The sequence below is a fragment of the Stegostoma tigrinum genome, chromosome 13, assembly GCF_030684315.1.
Source record: "Stegostoma tigrinum isolate sSteTig4 chromosome 13, sSteTig4.hap1, whole genome shotgun sequence".
NCBI lineage: Eukaryota > Metazoa > Chordata > Chondrichthyes > Orectolobiformes > Stegostomatidae > Stegostoma > Stegostoma tigrinum.
Window position 1 is genome coordinate 74,397,226 of NC_081366.1, and position 20,942 is coordinate 74,418,167.

General features: G+C 44.4%; 1 protein-coding gene across 1 annotated transcript in view; it reads right to left on the minus strand.

Moving 5' to 3' along the window:
- The window catches only part of LOC125458334 (slit homolog 3 protein-like), a 623,269-nt gene that overhangs the window by 142,369 nt on the left and 459,958 nt on the right, over positions 1-20,942 (minus strand). Inside the window, exons 10-11 of the mRNA XM_048543536.2 lie at positions 10,674-10,745; positions 1,151-1,222 (exon numbers count right to left, since the gene is read on the minus strand). Coding sequence (XP_048399493.1) covers positions 1,151-1,222; positions 10,674-10,745 — 144 coding nt within the window. The remainder of the gene's footprint in view (positions 1-1,150; positions 1,223-10,673; positions 10,746-20,942) is intronic.

The window sequence follows — 20,942 nt, forward strand, 5'->3', positions numbered from 1 at the left end:
GATAAAAGCAGAACATTGGAACAATAGTAGGCCATTCAGCCCTTTGAGCCTGTTCTGCTATTCTCCGAGATCATGGGTGATCTGTGACGTAACTCCTTGTCACCTGCCTTTGGCCCATATTCCTTAATACATTTGCTTCGCAAAAATTTATCAATCTCAGATTTAGAATAAACTGATTCAGCATCCAATGCCGTTTGTGGGAAAGAGTTCCAAAGTTCTCCCCCTCTATGTAGACGTGCTTCCTAACATGTCTCCTGAATGGTATGGGCCTAATTCCTGGATCTAGAATCCCCAACCAGTAGAAATAGTTTATCTTTATCTACTTGGTCCATATCTTGAAGATTCTGATCATATCACCCCTTATTCTTCTAAATTCTGGAGAAAACAAGTCTAATTTATGTACAAACAACTTCAGAGGAGCAGGAAGGCTGAGGTTTTGGGCCTAGACCCTTTTTCAGAAATGGAAGAAGGGTCTAGGCCCAAAACCTCAGCCTTCCTGCTCCTCTGATGCTGCTTGGCCTGCTGTGTTCATCCAGCTCCACACCTTGTTATCTCAGATTCTCCAGCATCTGCAGTTCCTACTATCTCTAATTTATGCACTCTCTATTCAGTACTTAACCCCCCAAAATCCAGGTATCATTTTTGTAAGCTCACTTTGTAATTCTCTCCAAGGATAATCCATCCTTCCTGAGGTGTGGTGTCCATATTTGCTGACAGTACTCCAAGTAGGGTCTGACCAGGATTTTGCACACCTGCAGCGTAACTTATGCATTCTTATACGCCAGTCTGCTCATGCATGAAATACAGTAAACAATCAGAATCAGGGAGGGAGGCTCAAGAGGCTAGGACTGGAGGAGTGCAGATATTTTGCGGTTCATTGTGCTGGACTATGGAGAAAACTAAGGGCAAACAAAGAGGAAGTTGAAAACAAAAACTGAAGTGTCAAATTTGAGATGTTGCTTAAACAGGGGCCAACACAACCTCATGAGCACGGAGAATGATGAGTGAACAGGACTCATCGAGGTACATATTGAGGTAACAGAGGAACAGAAAAAAAGGGAACAAAAGAGAGAGAGAAAGAAAATCTGCCCCTGTATACATTACAACCAGAAGAAAAATGAAGAATCTCCCAATGATACTTGAGACTTACAGTGAGGTGAGTGATCGCAGTCCTTGGAATGCATCTGCTGCAATCTCCGAAATTTGGTTCTTACTCAAGTCTCTGTAGGGAAGGGAAAAAAGGTAATAATAAGAGATTATTAATTGTTTGTAAAAAAGACATGGCTTGAAAATGGCCCACGAACAGCATCTCCTGGTGACTGCTACTGAATCCATCTTTCCTCACCATTCAAGTTGTACTCATTTCATGCTAAAATGCAACTCAGTCATCCAATGTGTCAGGACTTCATGAATATCAAGTCTCATGGTCCATCTCCTTAAACAGTTCCATTTAAAAAGATTAGTGGAGAGATTGGTACTTAATAAAGGAACAAACACAAATGAATAAAGAATGTATACCCGTTATTAATTTGGAAAATATGAGTTCAAATCCCATCTTGCATGGAGATCTTAAATTCAGTATATCAATAAAAGTGATCATGTAGTAGCCAGCATTGTTTTTTATAAATGTGACTGATTGATGTCCATTAGGAAGGGAATCCATGTCTTTAGGCGACATGTGGCACCAAGTTCTTAATTGCCCTCTGAAACGCCCCAGTACCTCACTCAGTTGTAGCTGGTCCAATTGAATTTCAGGTCAGTGGGGATGACCAGGTGATTGTCCAGCTATATCTTAATCATAATGTGCATGGCAAATCTGATCTGGCCAATTACCATTTCACCAATCTCCTTTTGGCCCTCAGTAAAGCAATGCATCACAGAATCTCTGCAGTGTGGAAACAGGTCATTCGGCCTACCAAGTCCATCTGACTCTCCGAAGAGCATCCCATGCAGATCTACTCTAACCCCATAGCACTGCATTTCCCATGGCCAACACACCTAGCCTGTATATCACCAGGGAATACAGGAAATTTAGTACAGCCAGTCTACCCAACCTGCTCATCTTTCGACCATGGGAGGAAACACATGCTGATGTCCAGGGTAGGGGACGAATGTGCAAACTCCACACAGAGTTACCCAAGGGTGGAATCGGGTGCTGTGAGGCAGCCGTGCTAACCACTGAGCCATAGATCACTGAAAGGTAGGTTCTGATTAAGTCACATATCTGGAGGTTTATTAGCAACTAACTGCACAGCACCATGGCATCGCTGACTTACGTTTACAATCTGGCTTTCTGCTTACTTAGATTACTGTTGTAATATATAGACTGGCAAATAGAGTGATGGGTTAACTGCCTGTTTAATGCTGTCTGAATGAGCACCGAGTAAGTTGGGTAGATCTTGCACTACAGCATCAAATGCCAGAGGACATTTGGCTCTCTTAAAGATATAGTTCCTTTCTGCAGTCAACTGAGAGGGTCATGGGCAGTGTTATCAAACACTTACTCAATAACCTTCTCACCAATGTTCAGTTTGGATTCCTTCAGCAGCACTTGGCATCAAACCTCATTATGATCTTGATCCAAACATGGGTGAAAGAGCTACACTTCAGGATTGAGTTGAGAATGACCGTCATTGACATCAAAGCAGCCTTTGACCAAATGCAGGATTGAGGTGTTGTAGTAGGGATGGGGTTGATAATCAGTTACAGAGAAGGCTTTCTGCTGCCTGGGAGTCATGTTCAGCACAAGGAACAATGGTTTTTAATTGTTGAACATCAATCATCTCAGTTGTAGGACATCAATGCAGAGATTTTTTAGGGCAGGTTTGGGGTCAACCACCTTGAACTAACATTAATGGCTTTCCTTCCATCCTAAGGTCAGAAGTAGGGGATGTTCTCTGATGATTGCATGATGTTCAGCATCACTCAGGACCCCTTGGAAGTAACAAGTGATCTAATACAGCAAGGCCTATACCTAATCGGGCTCGGTTTTATAAACACTAGGAAATATTTGTGCCACAGATGCGTCAGGAGATGGCAATTTCCAACAAAAGAAAGCCTAATCACTAATTCTTTATTTTCAATGAACATTAACATTGCTTAAAAATGCACTGTTAAGACCTAGGGCTCTCCACTGACCAAATACGCAACTGGACCAGTCAACTAAATACAATGGCTACAAGACCAGGTGTGAGGCTGGGAATTTTGTGTTGAATGACTCAGCCCATGACTCTCCGAAGCCTCTTAACCATTAACACTGCACGTCAGGAGCTGCGATGGACTCGTATTTGACAGGATGAGCACAGTTCCAGCAATGCTGCAGGACCTTGACATGTTTCACCATAAAACAGCTTGTTGATCTGTATCCCTGCCACTGGCTCACAGTAGTATAGCGAGTCAGCAGTCCAGTCTGTACATCCCATTTCCATTCCCATTCCCATTCGCTTGGACCCATTTTTGAGCGTGCACCAAGTCAAAATATACTCCAAGGTCTTAAGGAGAGGAGGAAATTAAAAATTAACCCCAGGAAATCTCCACTGTATGATCGTAAGCTGGTGGAGAATCACCCATCCACTACAAAACCCTGTAGACATTCATCATGGGACACAAAGTAAACAATGCAGTGATGCCCATTCTGCCAAATCATCACACTGGGCACTCTGCAAGCCAGGAGAGCTAGAGGCTTTCCTGCCACCAACAATCTGCCATCTTTGGTCATATCTCAAGCACAATTAAGGAAAAGACTGGGCACAGTCAGAGTTGTAGAGACATACACCACAGAAACAGGCCATTCGGTCTGACTCATCCATGCTATCCAGATTTCCTAAATTAATCTAGTTCCATTTGCCAGCATTTCACCCAAATTCCTCTGAACCCTTCCTATTCATACAGCCATCCAAATGCCTTCTAAATGTTGTAACTGTACCAGCCTCCACCCCTTCCTCTGGCAGCTCATTCCATACACGCACCACCCTCTGCCTGAGCAAATTGCTGCTTAGGTCCCTTTTATATCTTTCCCTTCTCATCTTAACTCTATACTCTCTAGTTTTGGACTCTCCTACACTGGAGGGGGAAAGACCTTAGTCATTCACCCTATCATTACCCACATGATTTTATAAACTTCTATAAGGACATCCCTCAGCTTTTGATGCTTATGATGAGAATATCATTGAAAACAGTCAGATGCTGTGGCTGTGTGCCCACTGGGAGCAACATGCCAGTTGGTTAATTATATATAGGACCTTAATTAATATTATTGCTATTTTCTCAAATGTATTAAGTTGACACTTAATTAAGAAATTACTCCAAGGGTGTGAAAGATGCGATCATTAGTGCCTGCTGAAGCCATGGGAGCCCTATTATAAAGGAAGCATTAGCAGAATAAATGCAGCATTTCACAACGGCTTGATTATATTCTCTTCCCAGTGCCCCAAACTCCTCCTTCTCAACTGTTCATTGACATTCTGAATGAAATGTTGAACAACTGATGCCAATTACTGACAGTGTGATCACAGCCTCTTTTTAAACTTGCGTTTTATAACTTCATACTTCAGGTACAAAATGCCATGTCAAGTATATCAGTTGGGTTCATTTATTCCGAATCAGCGCAATTCTAAAGACTACGGTGGCCTCAAACTTTTTCTGCGAGATATTACCATCTAATGGTTCATATGAAACGCACCAGGGTGCTGCTTTACCAGAGTTGATGGCGTTTTTAAACAAAAGCCAGTTTCCATTTGTTATAAAGCAAAGGAATTTCATAAGTGCATTCCTTTAAGAATGAAATGATTAAATAATAGAGTCAGAGAGTCATACAGCACAGAAACAGACCCTTCAGTCTAACCAGTCCACGCCAACCATGTTCCCAAACTAAACCAGTCCCACTTTGGCCCATATCCCTCCAAACCTTTCCTATTCATGAGCTTATCCAAATGTCTTTGAAACATTGTAACTGTACTTGCATCCACCACTTCCTCTGGAAGTTTATTCCAAACACAAACCACACCTTGTACAAAAAAGTTGCGCCTCATGTCCTTTTCAAATCTTTTTCCTCTCACCTTAAAAAATGGCCCCTCGCTCTGAGCTTCCCCACCTGAGAGAAAAACCCTTCTCATTCACCTTATCTTTGCCCCTCACGATGTTATGAACATCAATAAAGTAACCTCACAACCTTGTACACTCCAGTGAAAAATGTCCCAGTCTTTCCAGTCTATTTTGATATCTCAAACGCTCCATTCCTGGCAACATTCTGGTAAATCTCAATAATATCCTTCCTATAAAAAGGCGACCAGAACAGCAAACAGTACTCCAGAAGAGGCCTTACCAACATCCTGTACAACCTCAACATGATGTTCCAACTTCTAACTAATGAAGGCAAGTGTGCTAAATACCTTCTCAAGTGGCCTGACTACCTGTGAGGCAAATTTCAACAAATTATGTACCTGAACTCCAAGGTATCTCTGTTCTACAACAGTACCCAGGACGCGACCATTAACTGTGTATGTACTGCCCTTGTTTATATTACCAAAATGCAACACTTCACATTTATCCAAATTAAACTCCACATGCTACACCTCAGCCCATTGATCCAACTGATCAAGATCTCTTTGTCGCCTTAGGTAACCTTCTTCACTGTCCATTATACCAGCAAGTTTCGCCTCATCTGCAAACTTACTAACTGTGCCATCAGAAAAGGTTTACTACCAAGGTTTGGAGGGTTTGAGCTGTAAAAGTTCATAAAATCATCAGGGGCATGGATAGGGTGAATAGCCAAGATCTTTTCCCCAGGGTAGGGGAGTCCAAAACTAGAGAGGCATAGGTTTAAGTTGAAAGGGGAAAGATTTAAGAAGGGTGTCAGGGGCAACTGTTTCACACAGAGGGTGGTGTGTGTATGGAATAAGCTGCCAGAGGAAGCGGTGGAGGCGGTACAATTATAACATTTAAAAGGCATCTGGGTGGGTACATGAATAGGAAGGGTTTAGAGGGATATGGGCCAAATGCTGGCAAATGGGAATAGATTAATTTAGGATATCTGGTCGGCATGGATGAGTTGGACCGAAGAGTCTGTGTCCATGCTGTACAGCTCTATGAGTCTGTGACTAGAAGTGGCTAAGCCTTGTTTTAATTGAGGTTGCAGAGTTTATTTGCCAGTGAACCAATTCCCTGAGATGAACGGAACTTGACACGGTCACTGAGGTGCGCAAACTGCTTTCCAAGCTCCATTAGTCAATCAATCACTGCCCCTCCTCCCCCCAACTCCTGGCAGGGAAGACTTTGAACAACGAACCTGAGATGCTAAAGCTATGGCCGGTTCCGAGGGATCTGTCTGCTCTCGGCAAGCCCTCTCCATGCTTGTCTTGTGATGGCAGGGTTCTTTGAAGCCCTCATCAGGCCTGCAGCTTGCCCACTTTCCAGCTGCAATTCCCCGCTGCCAGTCTTCTGCTATGGCACATAGTGGCTGTTAATGCAGCTAGAGTCTGTGTCCTCTGGCAAACAGGAAGAACAGCAACAAGACCAGCGGAAGCACCGGCTGCCTGCCACTCTACAGGGCACAAGTGATGGCTACACTTCATTGGGTAGCTCACTGGAAATCAATCCCTCCTATCCCCGGAGTCATCACAAATGTTAAAGTGTTTATAAATGCATGCAGAATTCTCCAATCTATATAGGGTGACAAACAGCATGGACCAGGGTTCTATATTTAACAGCGATCACGATTTATTGTAAATAGTTTGATTCTATCTGCAGCTAATCAATTATGAAGCATCAACCTATAACTCTGAGTTACAACTCTAAACCCCAGAGCAAACTCACCTCACACACAAAGGCAGACAACAAGAAAACATGGATATTATAGATGGAGGGAAAGACTGATAATATAGTTCGATAATGCTTCTCTTCAGCATTCTACTGAGATGATGCTTCTGGTTTTCAGCACTTGGCTGCTCCTCGATCTTCCTTCTCCCGATACTTCCACTTGCCTGCAGGAGGCACAGTGTGACTGGTACAGACGCATAACGTCCCTGAATTATTGGTTAAAGGTCTTGGATTATAATTATTGATGAGGAGGAATAAAGTGATTTTATTCAGCCTCTAAACTTTGTTTTAACTGCAAAGAAAAGGATATCACCTTCCTTTCAAGAGGTTTAATGACTTTTGACCAAATATTCACACGCACAATTTATTTAGCTAGCTGGCAGCCAGTGGCATAGTTATTGGCAGGCAGAAGGCCTGTGTCATTGATATCAGGTCACCATTCCACAGACCAATCAGTTAACTATTGCCAGCCAAATCTAATTTCTTACACATTTACCGGTTCGAGCTCATGTGCCACTAAATCACCCCAATTGCTCAAACAAACTACAGTGTAAACATCACTTACAATGAGCAGCAGTAACCTGCTTTTAAGAAGATATAGCTATCCTTTCCACAATACTTGGGTTCTAAAACAGCCATTTACCCTATTGGTTCACAATCAAAAACACAAAAAAGTGTAAAGATTCAGTTTTGACAGGAGAGACACAGAGATCCATCTTCAGGAACTGAGCTCCTCAAATGACCAGCTTTCTCAACATGTCTGGATGTGATGCCTCAGGAAGCTCAGGTTTTCACAGCAGATACTTTCTGGTATCGGCAGCCTTTATTCACTGGAGCATCGGAGTCTTAGGGGGTAACCTTATAGAAGTTTACAAACTCGTGAGGGGCTTGAACAGGGGGACCAGACAAGGTGGGGGTAGGGGAGTCCAAAACTAAAGGGCATAGGTTTAAGGTGAGAGGGGCAAGATTTAAAGGGGGCCTAAGGGTCAACATTTTCTATGCAGAGGGTGGTGCGTGTGTGGATTGAGCTCCCAGAGGAGGTGGGTACAATAACATTTAAAAGGTGTCTGTATGGGTACACAAAAAGGAAGTGTTTAGAGGGATATGGGCCAAATAGTGGCAAATGGGACAAGATTAATTTAGGATATCTGGTTGGCGTGGACAAGTTGGACTGAAGAGTTTGTTTCTGCACTGTATGACCCTGCAACAGGACCGACTGCACTGTGGACCAGTTGGGCACACAGTGCCAGTGGTTATTAAGGTTGCCTCTCATCAGAGAGCTGACTTGGGCAATCTCCTCTCTGAGTCTGAATGGCTCCTGCAAGGACATAAAGTTGAGATATGAATGTTAGAAAAGGCTGAGGTGGACAACAATTGTAGAGGGTGACTCTGGGGTGGGGGGGGGGGTGAGAGGGCGATGAGATGTTGGGAAGATGCTATGGCTGTGTGATCACTGGGAGCAAAGTGCCAGCTGCTTAATTATACTGAGGTCCCTCATTAATATTCTTGCTTTTTTATCAGATACGTTAAGCAGAGAATTAATTACGAAACTGTCCAGGAGTGTGAAAGATGTGATCGTTACTGCTGCTGAAGCCATGGGAGAGTTATTATACAGAAAGCATTATCAGAATAAATTCACCATTTCACAGCTACTCAATTATACACGCTTCCCAGCGCCTCACGCTCCTCCTTCTTAATCTATTCATTGACATTTTAGATTGCTAGAAATTTGCTCAGCTACAAGGTATGTTGTTCTATGCAGAGCTGTGCAAGGCAGGTGGGCAAGTTGGACTGTACAGCTCAGTTGGTGACCACACAGAAATACCTGCAAGCTAACCAGTGGGAGCAGCGTGCAATGGATGGGGCTAAGCAATCCCACAACCAACACATCAGATCTAAGGCCCTGCCGTCCTTCTACATCCAATTGTGAATGGTAATGGATGATTAAACGACTCACGAATGAATGAACAAGTTAATAGTGGTAGAAATCTTTAGAATAATTTCTGGGAGCATCTAGAATGCTGGCTGGGTGAGCTAAACTCCCTTCACAACTATTTCTTGTGATTGTAAACAGGAGTGTCTTGTTAATATTTCTTTCAATTTGATCACCATTTATGACAAGCCATCAGCAAGAGCAGTGGTAACTATTCTCACAGCAGTGACCCATACTGCTCTTTATTCTATTGGCTTCTGGTGACGGTGAACCTTATTTTGATTGTGACATGAGGAAAATGAGGTATTTAGCCTATTAAGACACCCCTAAATGTGATGAATATTATTCTAAAGAAACGGGCTGGCCATGCCAAATTGCCCATCGTGTCCAGGGGTGTGCAATGGGTTAGCCATGGTAAATGCAGGGTTACAAGGATGGGGTGGGGAGTGAGCTCTGGTTCTGGGTGGGACGGTCTTCAGAAATGGTGTGGGCGCGATGGACCAAATAACTTGCTCCTACACTGCAGGGATGCTGTGATTCTAACCCACTGGAGGGGGAGGGTCCATAAATATCCTCATTCCCAATGATGGGGCAAGGCCAGCACACATCAGTGCAAAAACCTGAAGCATTTGTGATTATCTTCAGCCAGAAATACTGATTCACCCTGGCCCCCTCCTAACATCCTAAGGTCACAAGTGCCAGCCTTGAGCCAATTCGATTCACTCTATGGGATATCAAGCAATAGCTGAAAGCCCTCAAAGCTACAAAGGTTATGCCCTGAAGAACATTCTGGCAACAGAGCCGTGCTTCAGAAGTGGTTGGACCCCTATACATCCTGTTCCTGAACAGCTACAACACTGGCATCCAAGGAACAATGTTGAAAATTGTCCATCAATTCACAAACAGTTAACACATTCTTTTGCTCTTCATTTTTAATATTTTATAAACAACAGGGGAGGCGATGACCCGGTGGTATTATTGCTGGACGGTTGATCCAGAGACCCAGATAATCCTTCTGGGGCCTGGATTCAAATCCCGCCATGGCAGATGGTGGAATTTGATTTCAACAGGGAAAAAAAATCTGAAATTAAGAGTCTAACGATGACCAGTATTGGGGAAAGGCCCATTGGGTTCACTAATGTCCTTTAGGGAAGGAAACTGCTGTCCTTACTTGGTCTGGCCTGTGTGTGACTCCAGACCCACAGCAACATAGCTGACTCCGGACTACTCTCTGGGCAATAAACGTTGGGCTAGCTAGTGATGCCCTCATCCTGTGAGTGAATGAAGGAGTCAACATCATTTTTTAGAGCCAATCATCATCGGTGCGGCCCAATATTTTTATTCTCACTTGATAGTTGAAAAGCAGAACTAATCTAACCCAGTCAATTCCCATCACCAGTCCCCTCTCAAACATCAGCAAAGTGACATCACACTCTGTAGTGATGGATACATTGGGGAGACGAAGACCAAGTGGCATTATCGCTGGACTGTTAATCCAGAGTCCCAGTCAATGTTCTGGAGACCTGGGTTCGAATCCTGCCATGGCAGATAGTGGAATTTGAATTCGATGAATATATGGAATTAAGAGTCTGATGATGACTGAGAATCGACATTATCGATTATCAGGAAAAACCCATCTGGTTCACTACTGTCCTTTCAGGAAGGAAACTGCCATCCTTACCTGGTCTGGCCTACGTGTGACTCCAGACCCACAGCAATGTGGTTAACTCTCAACAGACTTCAGGGCAATTAGGGATGGGCACTAAATGCTGCTTAGCCAGTGAGGCCCTCATCCCATGAATGAATAAAGGAAAAAAAAACCTGAAAGGCTAAAGATTGATGTTAGTAACGTTATGCCATCAGTTGCGCAGTTACCAAGTCACTGGATTTGACCTGATTTGGACAAAACGCCAGATTTACTTACAAGCGTTTGAGCTTCTTGTACTGGCTAAACGCACCAGCTCCCACGGTCTTGATCAAATTTTGTTCCAAACGTCTGCAAAACAAAGAAAAGGACATTGTTACATTTCAGCCGCACAGATTGCAAGTTGCATCGATAATTACCTGGCAGCATCTACAGTAAACACAGAATTAAAAACTCCGGTTAACACAGGTCTGACAATAGCACCGTGGTGGCAAAACGACAGCAAGTCAGCAGGGGCTGTGGGAAGGGAGAGGAACAGGCAAGTCCAAACAAAGAGCCCCCACCTCAGGATTCCATTCACATGGACCTCAACATTCAGTTCACAACAACCTCATCACTCAGTACATGTCTAGCTGCTCATTCCAGACAGACCCACCCTTATTTGTTATGCGCCTGCACCCATACTTCCTAAACACCCCACCCCTCACTGCGTATGCACCCACTCCTCTCCTCACTGCGTATTCACCCCCTCCCCTCACTGTGTATGTGCTCCCTCCCCTCGTTGTGTATGTGCTCCCTCCCCTCATTGTGTATGTGCCCCCTCCCCTCACTGTGTATGTGCTCCCTCCCCTCATTGTGTATGTGCCCCCTCCCCTCACTGTGTATGTGCTCCCTCCCCTCATTGTGTATGTGCTCCCTCCCCTCACTGTGTATGTGCTCCCTCCCCTCACTGTGTATGTGCTCCCTCCCCTCATTGTGTATGTGCCCCGTCCCCTCACTGTGTATGTGCTCCCTCCCCTCATTGTGTATGTGCCCCCTCCCCTCACTGTGTATGTGCTCCCTCCCCTCATTGTGTATGTGCCCCCTCCCCTCACTGTGTATGTGCTCCCTCCCCTCACTGTGTATGTGCTCCCTCCCCTCATTGTGTATGTGCCCCCTCCCCTCACTGTGTATGTGCTCCCTCCCCTCATTGTGTATGTGCCCCCTCCCCTCACTGTGTATGTGCCCCCTCCCCTCACTGTGTATGTGCTCCCTCCCCTCATTGTGTATGTGCCCCCTCCCCTCACTGTGTATGTGCTCCCTCCCCTCATTGTGTATGTGCCCCCTCCCCTCACTGTGTATGTGCCCCCTCCCCTCACTGTGTATGTGCTCCCTCCCCTCATTGTGTATGTGCCCTCTCCCCTCACTGTGTATGTGCCCCCTCCCCTCACTGTGTATTCGCCCCCTCCCCTCACTGTGTATGTGCTCCCTCCCCTCATTGTGTATGTGCCCCCTCCCCTCACTGTGTATGTGCTCCCTCCCCTCATTGTGTATGTGCCCCCTCCCCTCACTGTGTATGTGCTCCCTCCCCTCATTGTGTATGTGCCCTCTCCCCTCACTGTGTATTCGCCCCCTCCCCTCACTGTGTATGTGCTCCCTCCCCTCATTGTGTATGTGCCCTCTCCCCTCACTGTGTATTCGCCCCCTCCCCTCACTGTGTATGTGCTCCCTCCCCTCACTGTGTATGTGCCCCCTCCCCTCATTGTGTATGTGCCCCCTCCCCTCACTGTGTATGTACCCCCTCCCCTCACTGTGTATTCGCCCCCTCCCCTCACTGTGTATTCGCCTCCTCCCCTCACTGTGTATGCGCCCCCTCTCCTCACTGTGTATGCGCCCCCTTCCCTCACTGTGTATGTGTCCCCTCCCCTCACTGTGTATGCACCGACCCCCTCACTGTGTGTCCACCCCGTCCTCTCACTGTGTATTCACCCCCTCCCAACACTGCACACGCACCCACCCGCTCACAGCATACACACCGACTCTATCACTCTTGATCCAGGGACTCTAGGTGTTCACAATGATTTACAGGCTGCATTTAGGTGCAGCAATTCATTCAGGGTCACTGGTAAACCCTGTGTTGTAAATCTCATTCACACCCGTACACCTTCATATTCATCCCAAAGCAGGATAGACTTCAGCCATCACATTAACAGCATGCTTTAGCCTCAGTCATTGAAAACTGCTGCTCTCACTAAAATAACTATAATTCTGATTTAAAAAGTTTTACAGACCTGCTCCAATAAATAAAATATTTAGTCTGTGCTTTGCCCTTTACTGGCAAAATACGATGACTTTACATGTGATGAATGTAACATTTTGTTAAGACCTCCTATCTTCCCTACCTCCTCTCCCTACCTCTCTCTGTTTTAAACAATCTTTGACACTGATTGGAACAGTTCAGGATTGATTTTCACTGTCGTTAGCTTCCATTCACTCTTATTAAACTCTTCTGAAGTTCTGTTTTGGGATACTTTCCAGATATTTCTCCTGTAAAATTACAACCTTACAGTTAGAAGGTTAAGTACACACATTAGCATCCCTCTGGGTTTCTGTCACAGTGGCTGACTGATTACCCAGAGGCAGTCAGGTGGGAACACAGAAATTATTATTTGCTGTTTGCCTTGTTAAAACACAACTAAATCGTGATTTTTTAAGGCTAATTAGAAAACACAAACTGAGGAAGGGCCACTGAACCTGAAACGTTAACTCTGACTTCTCTCCGCAGATGCTCTCAAGCCTGCTGAGCTTTTCAATCAATTTCTGTTTTTGTTTCTGATTTATAACATTCGCAGTTCTTTCAGCTTTCTGGAAACACATGCTGTTATTTTCCTCTTTGTTTTCACTATAGTCAATTCATAAGCATGTATTAAGAACAACTTTCGTTTATATAGAACAAAAACAAAGCTGCTGGAAAAGCTCAGCGGGTCTGGCAGCATCTGTGTAAGAGAAAACAGAGTTAACATTTCGGGTCCGGTGACCCTTCCTCAGAACCGGACCCAAAACGTTAACTCTGTTTTCTCCTCCACAGGTGCTGCCAGACCTGCTGAGCTTTTCCAGCAACTCTGTTTTTGTTGATGATTTACAGCATCCACAGTTCTTTTGTTTTTCATTTTATACACAGCTTCTCATGGCCACTGTCTCTTTATTTTTCCAATATTCACTTGCCGGACGTGGATGTCACTAGGTGGGCCAACATTTATTGCCTGTCCCTAGTTGCCCCTTGGGAGGTGGCAGTGAGCTGCTTTCTTGAACTGCATACTTTAAGTCTCAAAGTGCTTTACAGACAGTAACACTGTAATGCCAGAGTCACTGCAGCAAATATTGCATGCAACAGACAACAAGCTGATAGCGACCAGGCTATTTTACTTTGTGATACTGACTGAGGTGTACATATTCACCAGGGCACACTGGACAAACGCCCTCGTCTTCTCTGAAATAGCGCCAAGAATCCTTTATATTAACTACAGGAGGCAGGCAGGTCTTGGTTTAACGCTTCCTTTGAGAAAGTGACATCTTCACCGATCCACTTGAGCATCGCTCTTGATTTTTGCTTAAAGCCCTGGAGTGAATTTGATCCCAGAGCCTTGTGGCTCAGAAACCAATTTAGATACGGCTGACCTGCTGACTGGATCATGCAGATGAATTGATTGAAGTGGCTACACCAGACTGCACACAACAGCTTTGTGAATATGCGCTATGGGTCTGCAGTGATTGATACCAGGTTGGCCGGGTGGATCTCATTGAGTATGAGATCCCTGACTGGGCCTGTTAAAGTGTGACTCGGTGGCAGGATATCAGCTTCCATGGAGTAATTTCAGAGCCCATTTCAGACCAGGCTCTTGAGTGTCCCCAGCCACATGGAAGATACTGGTTTGCTGTAAAGTGCTGACGAAGCAGCTCAAAGATTAGACATTAACACAGGGCTATTGGTGAAATGAACCCTTTGGGATGGAGATGCAAGGATCTGGGTGGAAGAGTGAACTGTGAGCAGGATGCACAGATGTAGCAGTGGTATTGGAACAGACTACGTAAGTGGATAAATAATTTGGCAGATGTTGGTAAAAGTGAGGTTATCCACTTTGGTCGCAGAAGTAGGCAGATTATTATTTGAATACTGGTAGAGGGGAATGTTCAACAAGAGCTGGAGAGGACACATTTAGAATATTGTGTGCAGTTTTGGTCTCCTTATCTGCGGAAGGGTGTTCTTGCCATGGGGGGGAGTGCAGCAAAGATTTACCAAATTGATTCCTGGAAGTTAGAATAATGAGGGGGAACCTCATTGAAACCTACAAAATTCTAACAGGGCTATTCAGGTTAGATGCAGGAAGGGTGAAGTCGAAGGTGGGGGTGTTGAGGATGAGGGGTCACAGTTTAAAGACTAAGGGTAAACCACTCAGGGCTGTGAGAGGAGAAATTTCTTCACCCAGGGAGTGTGAGCCTGTGGAATTCACTGCCACGGAATGTGATTGAGACCAAGCGATTATGTGTTTTTAAGAAGCTCACTATAGCTTTTGTGGCTAAAGGGATCAAGGGATGGAGGGAGAGGGTGGGATTAGGATCTTGAGCTCGATGATCAGCCTTGATCATATTGAACCGTGGAGCAGAATGGGCCGAATGGCCTGCTCCTATTTTCTGTTTCTATGCTTGCAAAAAAAAAACGCATTACTAGCCACCGCCTATGTGCCTGTTGTTCTGTTTTAAAAGGGCTGGGTTTTGACGTGCAGTGTAGTCCCTTTGGAGAGGCAGAACACACAGTTCACGTACTGAAATAAACCGCCCACAGTGCAAATGGGTCACATACACAAACATATTTGACAGGCTTGTGTCTGCTGTACACTTCCCCAATGCTGAACTGTCATATCCAGACTGCCCATGTTTTCTTACCCCTCGAGGATTTTGCCTTTCGGGAGGATATTGACCAATTGAAATGATTTGCCCCAGCTAATGAAGCACTCCATGTCCATATGCAGCAAGAACTGGACAGCATCTCAGCTTGGACTCACAGGTGACAAGTGACATCTGTGGGACGCAAGTACCAGCAATGTCCATCTCCAGCAAGATTGAATCTAGCAAACGCTCCACAGCATTCAATTGCAATAGCGTCATGGAATTTCTCACTATCAACATCTTGGGGGTTACTATAGAACAGAAATTGAACTGTACCAATTGCATAAACAGTGGCTACGACAGCAGGTCAAAGGCTAGGCCCTCTGCACCTGTAACTCACCACCTGACTCCCAAAAGCTTCTCCACTATCTACAAGGCACAAGACACGAATGTGAAGGAATGCTCCCCACTTGCCTGGATGACTGCAGCTCCGACAACACTCAAGAAGCTCAACACCATCCAGGATAAAGCATTCTGTTTGACTGGCACCCCATCTACCACCTTCAACATTCACTCCCCTCGCCAACAACATGTGTACCATCTCCAAGATGCACTGCTGTAACTCACCGAGCCTTCAATGGCAACACCTCCCAGCTAGAATGACAAATGAGGCACAGATACTGAGACAAGTTGCTGTCCAAGCCACACACCATCCTGTCTTGGAAATATAACACCGTTCCTTAAATGTCATTGGGTCAAAATCCCAGAACTCCGTCCTGAATGGCATTTGTAGGGGTGTCTATAACCCAAGGGACTGCAGCGAATCAAGAAAACACGACCACATTTTCCAGGATGATTAGTGGGTGGGCAATAAATGCTGGCCTAGCCAACAAATTCCACGTCTCATGAAATCATAAGAAAACCCTCTTGAGGACCATTTCCGACGCTAATTTCGGACAGTAACGTGAGTCTTCAAATAAGTCTGGTAGCCAGCTAGGAGGCTGAATGTCACTTCGAGCCCTCCCAAGTTTGGTGCTCTAGGGGCTGAAAGGAAGCAAGTAAGAACAACATATTTTTAAATCAGGAGGGGTATTGATAAAGTGAATGACGGGTATTTTTTCCCCCAGGGCGGGTGATGTAAAGACTAGGGGGCATACTTTTAAGGTGAGAGGAGAGAGATTTCAAAAAGGCACGAGGGGCAAGTTTTTACAAAGCAAGTGGATCGTTTGTAGAATAAACTTCCAGAGGAAGTGACGGATGCAGGTATAACATTGCAAAGACATTTGGATAAGTACGTGAATAAGAAATGTTTGGAGGGATATGGGCCATGTGCAGGCAGGTGGGACTAGTTCAGTATGTGATTATGGTTGGTATAGACTGGCTGGGCTGAAGGGCCTGTTTTCGTGCTGTATGACTCTATGCCTAAAATCCACTTGACAATGGTATTGGGTAAGGCCTGTAATTGGGCCTGCTGGAGTTTTGGAGTTGATGGAATTTGCGTTAATTTGCAGCCGAGTTAGATGTCACCAACAAAAACAAAAACAAGCTTCAATTATAAACAAATTAACCCGAAAAGAGTTCAACCTCTTGTGAATCTTGGTCAGAGTTGTACATAGTTTGTAAAAATCCTGGACACTTTTTACATCAACATTTCATTTGCAGACCCTCATTGAAGTAAGCTGGAATTTGGAGTTCAAATTTGCATTCAATTATCATTTTACTTCCCTGTTCACTGCATATGACAGCAGCTTGTGGACACCAGGAGATGATAAACAACTATGTTTTCCTTAACAGGAGCAACAACGGTTACAAATGTTCATTAGTTTTCCATCGGCCAGCATTGCTCCGTCTATTCCCATGATGTGTGTTCAGGCTGTTTGTTGATTAGAAGCCCAGTTGGAAGGGTTATCCAGTGGGAGTAGATAACATACAATTTGGAAGCAGGCCATTTGACCCATCAGGTTCGCACTGACTATCCAAAGAGCATCCCACCCAGACCCACTCCCCTACCCTGTCCCTGTACCTTCACGTCTCCCATGGCTAATCCATCTAACCTGAACATCTCTGGACTGTGGGAGGAAACTGAAGCACCCAGAGCAAACCCACTGAGACATAGGCAGAACACGCAAACTCCACGCAGCTGGCTGTCCGAGGCGAGAATCGAGCCCAGGCCCCTGATGCTGTGAGGCAGCAGTACTAACCACTAAGCCACCGAGCCTTCCCAATGAGAGGCTTTGAGTGAGTGAAAGGGCATTGGGAGGAAGAGGGAACTAGAAGGCCTGTGATAAAGCAGGGGGAGGCGAGGAGAAATGAAATGACAAAGGACTCTACTGTTGATGTTAGTAGCAATGGGTTGTATAAGCAAACAAAAGCTATGTTACAGGAGGCATGACTGGCTGGATCCTGAACTGTTAGTCCTTCTTGGTGTCAGCAATTTTTGATGTTAGCAAATTATTGTCACGGTGAATGCAGATTTTATCCCCCAAAGAGCACTTGAGAGCCCGATGAAATTTCATAAACACCTGGTAGTTTCATGATCATTATTAATGTGATAGAAATTTTACTCCTGACTCCTTAATTTTCTACAATAATGGAAAAATATCAACAGTTTTTAAACTCAATCATCCCTATTTTAATATCTAAGAATTCATATGGATTAAACTTATTTTTAAAAAGAACAAATACCAGCTTAAAATTTGATGCAGCGATCAGCTAGCTATGGATTGAGGCAAGTTCAGGAACACAATGTGGAATGAACAATACTGTACGTACTGAAATTAACATCAAAAGGACACCAAAACTAGTCATTGAGACTGGCATCAAAAAACTCTCATCTCCTGTTTGTTTGCACATGCCTGATATAATGGGCATGAAAGATAGCCAGTCGGTTATCTACCTGAGGGAAGGCAATGGGGCCAGGCTTGGGAATACATAAACAAAGCCTTTTTTTGTCATTACTGAAGAGAGAAATGGATTGGTGACAGAAAGGATTGGCACTCTTTCTCCCTCTCTCCCAGTTTTCCCTTCACCATCTCAAAAACAGCAGCCTTTCAAAATGTAAATAGGAGAAATATTCTTTTACCACAAACTCAGTAATCTACAAATTTAGCACCCGGCATTAATTAAGCAACTTAGGTCAAAATCTAACACCTCCCAGACTCTAAGGACTTTTAAGCTTTTAGTATTACTGCCTGTCCCAGATATTCCACTTCTAAAGCTTGTACTTTTTCTCACTGTTCAGAAAACCTCATATTCAGCTCTTCAATATTGACCGGCACCAAGTCTTAATTGAAATGTAACATGGCTGTGTACTAAAGAAATATTTGTTGCGATGGATTGGGAAGCAGTGAGAAATTTAGGAGGTGATTCACCTCCTTTGCCTGGGACTTTCAATTCAATTTGCCATGACATCAGCCAGAAGGATATGAACTCATGTTGACCCCTTGATGAGTGGCCAGCAACATTTCTGCTCCATTAACAACTCCCTCAAATTGCAGGCTGGCACAGACTAAACAATATTTGGGTACAACTGCACAATCAGGACAAGTTTGAGCTCTCGGGAGAGGCTGAGTTATTTTCCCTGGAATGCTGGAAACTGAGGGGTAGCCCTACAGATGTTTCGAAAAGCATGAGGGTCATGGTTAGGACGAAAAGTCAAGGTCTTTTCTCCAGAGTAGGGGAGTACAAAACTAGAGGGGCACAGGTTTAAGGTGAGAGGAGCAAGATTTAAAAAGGACATGGGGGCAACTTTTTCAGGCAGAGGGTGGTGCGTGTATGGAATGAGCGCTAGAGGAAGTTATGGAGGCTGGTACAATTACAACATTTAAAAGGCATTTGGATGGGTAAGTGGATAGGAAGGGTTTAGAGGGATATGGGACTAATTTAGGATATCTGGTCAGCATGGACGAGTTGGACCAATGGGTCTGTTTCCATGCTGTACAGCTCTGTGACTCTATCTTGAGCTGGGAATCTGCCTGCTTCCTTGCACCTATGTTTGCTTTCCATTGCTATTGCCAACATTTAACCCCGAACCAGAATCCTATTAAAGTAAATTATCTGGTTATTTACCATATTGTTGTCCATGCCACTGAAATAGCTGCTTAAGCAAAGACAAAAATTTAAACAATAATTGACTTGCCCTTAAGCCCCCCCAGCTCATTCTGAGTGTAGGACAGCACTATAACATACAGGTTCAATCTTTCCATGTGCACAGAATACACACAACACTCTTAATGTGTATCAAACCGGCAAGAAACACAGATGTTTCTGTTTCCTCTATTTCCTCAATTTTCTCCACTGACTGCATGTTTTTTTTTTCCTGAAAGCAGCATCTCCACTTGAAAGCATTTTTCCACATATTTATCACTTTGAAGTCTAGATGGCACACATCCAGGAAATTCAACCGTTCGAGTCCCTTCCTGCTTTCATCTGATACCCAGGAATTTCAATTTATGTGAATGCAGCGCAGAGTAAAGATCTCACCAACATCTTCCTGATATTCATTGCATGGCAGCAAAGTAAGAGCTGCACTGACTCTTCGGTCTGATCTCATTATATTTTCCACCTGCAATCACTTGCAATTCATAGGAGCTTGCAGACAAAAGTGTTTGAAGACTTTTGAGACCAAATTGTTTGACTAAACAGCTATAATTGGTATCTGTGCGCTCGGCATACTTGTAATATCAATATCTCATTCTATTACCCCAACCAATTTCTTAACTAGATCAATTATGAGATTTGTAGCTTGTAAATCTGATAACTGTGAGTTACAGCCTGTTGATAGACAGCAAAAGTGACAACTGACAGCAATAGCTGATTGCTATAAATCCACTGTCACTTTACGTCCTGACATTAAATGACAGTGGGAATTAAGCAAACAAGAAACCAACAGCCACTCCAATATTGAATTGAGTTGAATTGAATTAGCTTTTCTTGTCACATGCGCTCATCATGCATACAGCTGCAACTTATGGTGCCTTCTTGGATACAAAGGTACCTAGGTACAGCTTCTTGAGTACAAAATAGATAGAAGAATAATGAAAATAAAAGCCCAAAATGCATAAAATCATTGCAATAGAGAAGTGAAGAAATGCGAAGTTCAGAATAACAGTCCTTCCACGATCCTATTGAAAGAGAAAGAAATGTTGAAAAAAAAAGAGCATTTAAGACAAAATCCATCTTAGTCCATTTCAGGGCTCTGGGAGCCAACACCCACCATTGGAATCCCAGGCCAGAATGTAATGTAAAAAAATAGCTGCAATGAGTCACAGACTGGTGCTGAAACCACCAAGGACAGACCCCAGACCGATGCCGCCAAAATCCACCACCGAAGCCACCGAAAGGAGATGTTCGTGAGGGACTAGTCAAAAATTCAAGATGGCGGCGGTAGGAAGTGTTTGGGCTCTGTGCCCGTACGCTCCCGCTCACCTGGGCAGCCACATCCTTCTTTGTTCGTTTTGTTTTTGTTTCTTCACTTCTCTTTTGTGTCAATGAGCACCTTTTCTTCTTTTCTCCAGCTGTGGTAGAGGAAGGCCATTTTTGAGGGTCTGTTAGCCATGGTGGCGGTGTTCAGGGTCAGGTCCGGGGTAGCTTCAGCAACTCTTCAGTAGCCACTCCAGAAACCCAGGAGCAGTGGAGGGAACAAAAGATAAACTTTGTCCCAATTACTTCTTTTTGTAATTC